Source organism: Nyctereutes procyonoides, unplaced genomic scaffold, assembly GCF_905146905.1.
Source record: "Nyctereutes procyonoides isolate TBG_1078 unplaced genomic scaffold, NYPRO_anot_genome, whole genome shotgun sequence".
NCBI classification, from domain to species: domain Eukaryota; kingdom Metazoa; phylum Chordata; class Mammalia; order Carnivora; family Canidae; genus Nyctereutes; species Nyctereutes procyonoides.
This window is the reverse complement of record NW_026575047.1, coordinates 27666886-27677494: the sequence shown is the minus strand read 5'-3', so window position 1 is coordinate 27677494 and position 10609 is coordinate 27666886. Positions and strand designations below refer to the sequence as shown.

The 10609-nt window shown below is 49.6% G+C and overlaps 1 protein-coding gene across 4 annotated transcripts in view; it reads left to right on the top strand.

Moving 5' to 3' along the window:
- Window positions 1-252: 252 nt before the first annotated feature.
- PROM1 (prominin 1) overlaps window positions 253-10609 on the top strand; it is a 106218-nt gene continuing 95861 nt past the window's right edge. For 3 of the 4 annotated variants that reach the window (XM_055326843.1, XM_055326840.1, XM_055326842.1), the window contains exons 1-2: window positions 255-801; window positions 6253-6719. In XM_055326843.1, coding sequence (XP_055182818.1) covers window positions 6500-6719 — 220 coding nt within the window. In that variant the 5' untranslated portion in view covers window positions 255-801; window positions 6253-6499. Of the gene's footprint in view, window positions 802-6252; window positions 6720-10609 lie in introns of all 4 variants that reach the window. The other variant, XM_055326841.1, reaches the window with a different exon arrangement.

Genomic DNA, 10609 nt, shown 5'->3' with positions numbered 1-10609 from the left:
CACCCCGGGCCGCGCGCGCCTCTGCGGAAGGCGTCCGGGTGGTCCCCGAAGCGGCTCATAAATCATTCACGAGCCGGTCGGAGCCGGGCGCCCGCGGCCGCCGGGGGCGGGGGCGGGGGCCCCGCCGAGCAGCCCGGCGCCGGGTGAGCGGCGCCCTGGCCCCGGGGCCCGGGGGCGTCGGCGCGGACGGCGGGGCCCGAGCGCGCCCTCCCGCAGGGAGCTGGGGGCGGGGGACGGAAGGGCAGGCTCTGGGCGCCGAGCGCGGGCCCCGCGGCAGGTAGTCCGAGCCCGGGGCGGCGGGGACGCGGGGCTGCGACAGCGGGCGTCCCGGGCCGAGCGCCGCCAACTTTGCGCGCTGCCTGGTGGCCGCGAGGTGGGTCGTGTCTGCGGCCGCGGCTGTGGCTCGCCAGGTTCCGGGGACCCCGAAGCCGCGGGCTCCCTCTGAGAGGGCGGAGGACCGAGGCGAGGCTCGTCAGGGGCTCGGGAACTGCTTTGCGCGGAGGGGGCTGCTGGGGGTGCCCCGGGCGCGGCGAGGGGGTGCGGCGGAGCGCGCGGTGCCAGACACCGCAGCAGGAGCGGGGAGCCGGGGGGCCAGGGGCCGTCCCCGCGATGGCGCACGCAGCCCTGGCTCCACGCAGCCCCCCACCCACCGAGGGGCACCCCTAGGGCCCCCGCCGCAGTCGCTGGGTGGAGAACTGGGGGCTCCGGGCGCACTTGGCCAGGACGGCGCCGGCTGGGACAACAAAGGGAAGCGTGGACAGAGGAAGGAGCTTCGAGGTGCTGCAGAGGCTGGGGCCCCAGGTCAGTTTCCCCGAAAGCCCGCTCCGAAGGGGGGGGGTCAAGGGGATGGCACGTCGCCCGGGTTCCCCTTCTCCCTGGCGACCCCGGTGCAGCGGCGGGGGACGCGCTGGGGCAGCCAAGTTACTGGGGCAACCCCCCCCCCCCACCCCCGGCGGCGGATTCCTCGAGTCTCCTGGCTTCCCGCGCCCGCCCTGCGCGCCCGCCCTGCCGCCCATTCTTTTGTGTCCCGCAGCCCGGGAGAGCTTCCTGCGGAGGAGGGAGAGGGGGAGAGGGGGCAGGAAGGGGCCCGGCCTGGCGGTGGGCTGGAGGGAAAGGCCAGGGGGAGCCGGCGCCCCAAGCTTCCTGCAGCAACAGGTTGCGCCTGTAGCCACAGGCGGCTGCTGACCTCTCTCCTGACCCGGCTCGGATCCAAAAGGTTGTCGGGGTGCCTGTGGGCAGCGGCCGACCTTCGTAAAGACAGACACCGAGGCGAATGGTCGGGGTCCTCGAACGCCCCACCGGAGACTTCTGTGTTGGGTTGAACCCCACGCAGTTGCGGTTTTCGTAGCGCAAAGACGAGTGTGGGAAACACTGGATTCACGTTGTGTGAAGTTACTAGTTCTTTTTTCTTTCTCACTCTTTTGTGAGCACCATGGGGAGCTGTCCTGTCTGTCAAGGTGAGCCCAGGGCCACGGTGGAGTGTGGAGGATTGATGCTGGCAAAGGGGGTACAGACCTTGACTGACTGCCAGCTGTCGCCTGGTGCTGTTCCTACTCCGCCTCTAACCTTCTGCTACTATTCAAAACCCCACTTTACAGACAAGCGGAGGAAAGCATGGAGAATGTAAAAAACTGATCATGTCGCAGGGCTCATGAGTGGGACTAGAGACTCCTGCCCCGTCTCAAACCTGTGGTCTCTTGTCACTTCAGCAATGTCCTCTGGTTTCGTTTTGCTTCCTTGTTATGCCCTGTATTTTTTTTTTTCTAAATGAACTTCCTTATGATTTCCACACTAAACTGTTCATTCCAGCATAGTGAAGTAAACAAGTGCATCAAAGGACAGTTCAAAGTAATAAGACTTTAAACCAAATATTATTTTATTGGGACTGTTTAAAATATGAAGGTTAAGGGTTTCGCAGGGGGCCAGGAGCTATCTCAGATTTGTTAAGGGGCCAAGATGTTTTGTTACAAATGATAGAAGCCAATTCTGGATAATTTTAGCAGAAGAGGGACTGGGTACCGGGTAGCTTAGAGAAGTGACAAGAAGACTGGCTAGCCAGGCTCAGGAGCTCATGCAGGACATGCAACAGGACCCTCGATTGGTGTGTGGCCACAGCAGCCACTGCAAGACTCTGGATGTGGCTGCTGGCACTGTGCCATCACTGCTAGACTGAATTAGAAACTTCATGCAGAAGCCCAGGAACTTAGTGAGTTTGAGGCACCCCCCAACCCAGGGCACAGTTTGGGCACCTCTGCTGACCTCACAATGAAATGCAAGCAAAGGTTCTGCCCATGGGATAGGCTCAGGAGTTGAGTAGCACCCATTTCCCCACCACAACCACTACCCATCTAGGTGACAAATATCCACTACAAAGACCCTTTCGAAAGATGGAGAAATGAAGCTAAATGCTCACCATATTTGCTTTTAAACCAATGTTTGTGAAAGTGCCATTCTCTGGACTCCAAGCTCAGAATTATGTGAAGTATTTCCTGAAAGTTCACATTCTCAGGCCCCATTTCCAAAAGTTTGAACTCAATGCTTTTGAATGGAAAACGGGAATCTGCACCCTGTAAATTAGAAAAATGGTGAGATTGCCTTATTGATTGGTTTAGTGCCTGTGTAAGGAGCTAGCCCCTGAGGGAGCAGTTTCCGAGACCTGCAAAGTCGAGGGTCCCAGCAGAAGGCATGGCCCCAGGATGGTAGATCAGTTGCTCTGCCCTGGGTAGTAAATCCAGTAAAGAGGCAGTCTGCTGCCTATATTGTGGAAATAGCTACAAAGACTCCCAGCACCTCCCTTCCGGAGGCTATGTGACTGCTAATAAACGCTCAATACAATTTTGAAATGGGTAGAAATGATCGTTTCATGTCAGCTCTCCCCCCTACTCCTCACTGCTTGATTTCAGCAATCCTTTATTGAGTGTCTGGCTCCGGGGATACAGAGAGGAGTAAATCAGAGACCCCCACACAGCAGCTGGGATAGATCAGTTTAATGCAATATAAGAAGGGCATTGGGGGAACTTGTCCCTTGCTTCTATTGTCTGGCAATTGTGTTTGAAGCCAACGGTGTCTTTGGAAAGTGGCACGAATTAGCCAGATGAGTGGGCACTCAGGAACAGTGCTGGTTTTCAGACTTTAGTTGTCTTGAGAATCAATCACCAGAGGAGGGTGTTAGAAATGCAGATTAATGGGCCCCATCCTCAGAAATTAGGTCCAATAATTAACATTTTAAATAAATATGCATTTTATGCTAATGCAGCTCTTGGTCCAGGAGAGCTGGCCTGGGCTTTCTTCTGGTGGTGCCGGAGAACAGCTCCAGTTCTCTTGCTACCCAGTAACGTTAACAGGTGAGGAGCCAGACTGTCTCCTTTAGCTTGATTTTTATTAATTATCTAATGTTTCCTAAGTAGTGAGATTTTAATATTTTCTTAACATTTACTCTAAATGTAAGAGGGTCTGACACTTTGGAGCTAGAAGTGAAGAAATCTGGACATGTGGCTCTAGGTGCTGGCTAGGTTAATTGGCACTTCCAGCTTTGCAGCCATGAGTGGGGCTGTGTTTCACTTGGGATTTGCCTTCCCCTGCTTCTTCACAGAGAGAGTTTGAAACTGTTTATTCATAGCTCTTCCCCAGGCCTCCTGCCATCTCTCTCCTGCTGTGCTTCTCTCCATCCCTGGCTGAGGCTCCATGGCATTACCAGAAAGTCAGCCTTTCTTAGCAGCTGAGCCTTTAATCCTTCTAGCTGCTGTGCTCCCTGCCCATCCTTTAGCAGAAAACAAGACGGGAGTGTGTTGTGTGAGTGTGTGCAAGGGTTGTGTATATAGTACATGATGTTTATGTGAGTATGCATGTTGTGCGTATGTGTGTCTTGTGCATGTGTGGAGTGTGTTAGTGTGTATGGTGTGTGCATGTGTGGTATGTATATGTGTTGTGTATCAAGGTGAAGTGTTTATGTATGTTAGTATGTGATACATGCATGTTTGTTGTGTTATACGTGGTGTGTGTGGTGTATGTCTGTGTAGTATGTGTGTGGTATGTGTGATGTGTGTATATGTATGGTATATGCTAGTGTGCGTGGTGTGATAGTGTAAAGTATGCATATGTGTGATATGTGTTAGTGTGTGGTGTATGTGTGGTATGTGTTAGCGTGTGTGCTGTGTGTATGTGTGGTGTATGGTATGCGTTTGTGTGGTATGTTACTGTGTTAGTGTATGTGGTTTGTGTTAGTGTGTGTGGTGTGTGTATGTGTGGGGTATAGTATGCATTTGTGTGGTATGTTACTGTGCGGTATATGTGTGGTGTGTGTTAGTGTGTGTCGGGAGTGTTAGTGTGTGTGGTGTGTGTGGGGTATGTGCTAGTGTGTGTGGTGTGGGGGGCGCATATGTGTGGTGTGCGCGGTGTGGGAGGCGTGTGCGTGCACCCTGCCTGCCCGTCCCCACGAGAGGAGCCCTAGCCTACGTGAGTAACGCCTGCCCGCTCCTTTCCCATCTTCCTCCTGCCCTGGGCGGCCCCGCACGCCCCCAGAGCGGCCCCAAAGGCTGGCCGGCCTTGTTTCTTTCCCATTTGTTCGCTCTGGAAACTATTTGAAGACGGAGCAGAGCAGGCCCGGGTGTGCGTGAACGTGCGCAGGGGTGACTTCCAATTGGAACCAGTGGAAGGCGAGGGCACCCGCGAGCCGAGCAGGGGGTCTGCAGCAGCCGTGCCTGGAAGGGAGGACGCCCTTTGGAGACAGTTAGCAGGGGCCCGGTGTCCCCAGGGTGTGACGGCGAGCCGACGCGGGGTTAACCAGGTTGCGCTGGGAGCGTGAAGGCTCCATGATTGGACAGAGAGAGTCCAGGGTCATTCCGCTGGGCGCTCCGTGCAGAAGTAATTGGGCGGGACAGGCCTTAGAAGATGAGGCAATATCCAGGGGCTTAAATATGAATTACCATCTTCACTCAGCTCCTGCTCTCGCACATTCCATCTGGAGCTTTCTCCGACTTGGTGGAATACAGGTAGCGGGCCCTCTGGCCCTTGAGCGATGTGTCACATTCTTGAGGACCTCCCTTCCCCCATCTCACCTTGGGTTTCTGGAGCACCCTGCCCTGATTTTGAAAGTCACTCAGTGTGTAACTAATATACAAAATAGAATGAAGTCAGGGTGTTCCTGACCCCAGAACAGGGAGTACGAGCTGAGCATCCGAGGTCCCCTCATACATTCTGTTCTGATGCACCAAGTTCCACGCAGTGACACAAAGCAGTCATTGTAGCTTATTTAGTTTTATACTCAAGGGTACCTTCTGAGCCCTGGCTATGCGTGCTGTCTTGCGTTCGGTTCTGGGGGTAGAAACACAAGGGGACAGGTTCCACTTTCGAGGCCCTCTCGGTCTCTTGCCCTCGCTGGACACTGGCTTGGTAGCTGCTTCTCGTGTTCCTGTTTCTTTCTCCCCGGTGGTGAGGAGTCTCCCTCCGCCTTGTGTCTCTTCCCAGGGACCCCTAATTCCCAGGTAGTGAGTTGGGGGTGAGGGTTTCCATCAGTATTACCTGGTGAAAATGTCAGAAAGGTAGATGCCAGTCTGACTCGGCCTTAGAGAGCTTGGTTCGTGTCCTTGAGGTCTCTAGTTTGGGTTGGGGGTGAGGTAGAGAGGGGAGATGTCTGAAATAAGGTCAGTGAGCAGATGAGTAGAATTAAAAAGCAGGTAAGATATGGCTCCAGAACCAGGGACAGCAGCACTAGCTTGGAGGAAAAATGGGCATATAGTCCATGGCTGGAGGCTTCTGGGTGCTGCCGGGAGCCCCAGAGAGAGGGCTCTGTAGGAACGCTGTTCTAGCGTCTTACCTGGGACCTGAAGGCAAGCTCCCAGGTTTGAATTGTGATCCCACCGCTAATCAGCCCTGACCTTGGGCAAGTCCTAGAAGTCCTCTGTGGGGGCGGTTTCTCATCTGTAACTGGTAGAAGGGCCCAGACGGTCGAGCCCCGACAACGGTGTTGAATACATAGTAAGTGCTCAGTAAGCGTCTATATCCAAGGCTGCACAGCCTTCTCTACACTGTAGGGTGTTTCCTGAACCCATAAAGGCCTGTGTTCTGCATCTGACCCCTGGGGTGGGACCTTCTGGCTTCCGAGCCCTCGCGGCTCTAAGCAGGCACTGCGCTTGCCTCCCACCTGGCGGATTAGGCTGCTGCTCTGGCTCTAAAGCTCTGCAGCCTCCTCTCCGGGCAGCTCCTGGGCAGGCGGGCTGCCTGTGAACTGAGTGTCGCCTTTTGTCTCACCAGGGATGGTGCCTTGAGCTACAGATCCGGACCCGGGCCCAGACCCAGACCCAGACCCGGACCAGCAGAAGGCTCTCGGACCCCCTTCGCTGCATGCCAGCCCGGCCAGGAAAAGGAGGACTCCGCACACCCAGCACTCGCAGCGCCTCTTCTGCACAGGAACGCAGGCTCCTGTCTCACCCAAGGCTTCCAGAACCTCTGAGGCCCCTGGCCCCCAGCTCTACCTCATGCGTGGGGGACATTGCTAGCCATGGCCCTCCTCCTCGGCTTCCTGCTGCTGCTGGAGCTGTGCTGGGACACCTCTGCCCTGGGGCCACTGTCTTCCACAAAGGGTTCCGATGGTTTGGAATTTGAATTGCCTGCCACCAACTATGAGACCAAAGACTCTTACCAAGCCGGGCCCATCAGCGTTCTCTTTCAAATCGTGCAAGTGTTCCTCCGAGTGGTGCAGCCCCATCCTTTCCCCGAAGGTAAGTGTGGGTGGCGGGAAAAGATGGAACTCTTCCCCAGACGCGCTCACGTGCGCACACTGAATATGGTTTGTTAATAATGACACAGTAAACATGTATTATAGTCAGTATTTTATTTTATTTATATATTCAGTATTTTAAAGCATAAGATTCAAAGGGATTGGATTGCACAGGAGCAGAAAGTATTGAGACAGAAGTTAAGAAAACTCGTCCTCGGTTAAATAGGTTGTCAAGGAATGTGATTAGAAGAAATGAAACCAAACGATGTTGCTATGTTGGTTTTCCAATTCTTGATCTTTCTTCCCTCTCTCTCTCCCTCTCTCTTTTTTTTTTCCTGGTGAGAGCAATGAATTACTCTCAAGTGCCAACCAAAGGTAAAAATTAGGGTAAAAATGCAAATTCTCTGGCATCAGATAAGTTAATAATTACCTCTGGTGGCCAGGCCAGCGCTGACAGATTGACCTCTCCTCCACACACCACAAAGTGTGATTTCACATTGCTTGGGACAAGGACAGGCCTGACCTCACCCCCCAGGTTTACCTGAGTTACTGTTTGCTTCAGTTCCGAGACTCTAAAGTGTGAGGAAGGGAGGCATGGCCCCTGTGGGAACTCTGATGGCAAGATGCCTTACCCTTCCAGAGTTTTGCTATTGTTTGCCCCACTCCCTGTACTTGGAAGTCTACGAGTGTGTGTTTTCAGTAACGAGATTATGAAAATTTAAATGGTCTGTGGAAAGTGTCTGCTATTACGGTTTGGCAGTCTAAATTTTTATTGACTTAACATTAGACCTATTCTAGGCTTGTTCTTTTTTTTTGAATTTATTTATTTATTTATTTATTTATTTATTTATTTATTTATTTATTTATTTATTTATGATAGTCACAGAGAGAGAGAGGCAGAGACACAGGCAGAGGGAGAAGCAGGCTCCATGCACCGGGAGCCCGACGTGGGATTCGATCCCGGGTCTCCAGGATCGCGCCCTGGGCCAAGGGCAGGTGCCAAACCGCTGCGCCACCCAGAGATCCCTAGGCTTGTTCTTCAAACTATGAAGATTTGAATACTATTATTGATTACTACAATATACGAATTATAAAATTTGTAGTAATCCTTATCATCTTCCTTAGGCTGGTCAGCTGTTGTTCATAAGAGGATTATGTGTCTGTGTATGTGAGAGAGAAAGAGACAGAGACAGAAAGGAGGGAGAGAATGTATTTAGTGAACTTTCATTTTTTTAAATTTTTTAATTTTTATTTTTTTCAGTGAACTTTTAATACTTGTTCATATTATGGGCAGTTTATAGATTTTCATTATGATACATTTATGTTGAAATTGTCTTAGGTTTTTTTTTTTTGTCTCAGATTAAGCAATCAAAACAGTTTGAAGTGTAGTTCTCAATTTACTGTTAGTTTAAATTTCAGTTCAATGAAACAAATCACTCTGAGCCCTGTTGCCATTGAAGAGAACCCTGAACAAATACTACGAACTATTTACGTCCCTGCTTAAAAGACTAAATTTGGAAATCTGAAAGATGCAAGTAGAAAATAGTTCATTTATTACTACTGTTGGATATAAGTTCACTATTCTCGATAGATACCACTTCCTTTGTTTGTGGACATGGTGTAAATATTATTGCATAATCAAATACCTGCTAATGTTTTTAGTCTTAGCTTCTGTGTTTTTTTATGCAAAAGGAATAGAATTCAGTTGTCTTATATGAATTTATAATGGTATCTTCAAAAAGATTGTGAAGCATCCATGTGTTATTAAGGTGTATCATGTAATTAATTAATCCTATAATCTCTTTCCATATGTTGCTTTATTTTGCTTCCTCTAGGTTTCAGAGGAAGGCTTCCTCACACTTATTTAACAGAGGAAAGCAATATTCTTTAAAGTTTTCGTTCAAACGATCAGGTCAAAGGCATCCTGCATCCAGTGCCTTCTCCAGTTTTGTTTTTGTTTTTGTTTTCCTTCTCCAGTTTTGAACTCCAGCATCATTATTAGTTGAGAAGGAGTTGTCTAAAGAATTTAAATCCTGCTGTAATCTGAGGGTGGTAGCCTTATTTGTCCCTTGACCTTCATCAATACTTACTACTTTGGAAAAGGAAATTACTAAAAGTCTCAACGGTAGACCAGAGTAGAGCAGCACTACTCCTTGTGAAAAAATAAATAAATAAATCGTTAGGTTGCTTCAAGAATATAACACTGACTTTCATAAGGGACATCGTGGAGTGTTGATTTTTTTCCCCACCATCCCATTTTTTAAATTCTTTCATCCAGTTACTAGATCTCAGAATGGTTTCAAAGTGCCCTGGAGGTGTTTTGCCACATAAAGGACATACATGAGACATGATTTTTCCTGCTGGGGCCAGTTCATTTCATGAGCACCAGATCATAGACAGACGTCCTCATTATTGAAGATGCAAAAACAACGAGAGAGAGAGAGAAATGCAATCCTCTTCATTAGCTTAACTAACTTAATACATTAATCAAAACAGATGACTTCTGGACCTCTACAAAGCAACATCTTCACGGAGAGAATGATCCCCTAGGTATACTCTGTCATTTGAAAGAGTGTTTTGAATGCAGAGTCCCAGGCCGGTGCAGAAAGGGAGGACCCTCAAGCCTGGGCTTCCTTTTCTCATGCTTTTGGACTGGAGAGTCATCCTGTATTGGAGCAAAACAGCATATCACCTTTTGCATTTGTAACTCTCTAAAGCAAAGCCCATGTTGTATCCTTATAAATACAAGATGGAAGGCTCTTATTTAGCTAAGACTTTACATGAAAGCCTATTTAACTTCCTGGGCAGAAGAAAAGCTCAGGTTAAGTCAGACCAGAAAGACAGGTAACTATACACCATAGCAGAATATGCTCGAGAACCTGGTGGGAATATTTCATAAACAACTGCCCTAGTCTAAAGCTGCAAGAGGGATGCCGAGTCCCGGGCATAGACTCACCAAAAAGAGACTCATGGCTGACATTCAGGAGGAGTCACTTGTCCATTCCTTCAATTTAGAAGGGGTGTTGATGGCAGGATGACCAGGGGGACTTGAGGGATGGATGTTCTGGGCACAGGCAACCATGTGCCCAGGGAGTAGAGGAGACATTGGTTCACAGTGGAACCATGAGGTGGGTATTCATTGAGTAAGTCTGCTAAAGGTCAGACCCTGACTGGCACGCTGGTGAGTTTTGTAAAGGGTAAGAAACTAAGGCAGCATGAACAAAAGTTTCCTTCACTTGGCAAGCATTTATTGAGAGTCCTTGCTTTTTGAGGTGCACCTGCTGGGGGCTGAGAGCCTGGGCAGAAGGGAATTGGGTTTTGGGAAAAGAATCTTATAGCAGCTGGTAGGAAAGGTCATAAGGAGGCAGCGTGCTCTGCAGTGGTCCAGAGGGAGGTAATAATGGACTAACTTAGCACAAGGCAGAGGTGATGGGGGAAACAGTCAGGATCCATTTCATGGGTTTCATTTCAAAGGACTTTGGTACGAATCTTAGCTCTTGCCTATTACCTGCTGGGTGATCTTGGCCAAGCTAATTTTCAGAGATTCTGTTCTCATAGATGTAATATGACTAATATTAATGATCATACCTCACTTTGTAGCTTTTATCTGTGAAAAACATATGGAAAGAGATTATAGGATTAATTAATTACATTTAATACACATACATGTAGTGAAGCCTAGGGGTATAAAACCACGCCTGAAGGGTATAGATAAAATGCTCAATAAATATAGCTGCTGCTATTATTATTATTATTATTATTATTATTATTATTATTATCATTATGAGGAAGAATTGACCAAATTTGACACCAAGATTGATGCCAAAAAGGGACGTGGGAAAAAGAAGATGTCTCCAAGAGGGATCATTAAAATGTCCTTGCTGCTGCTCC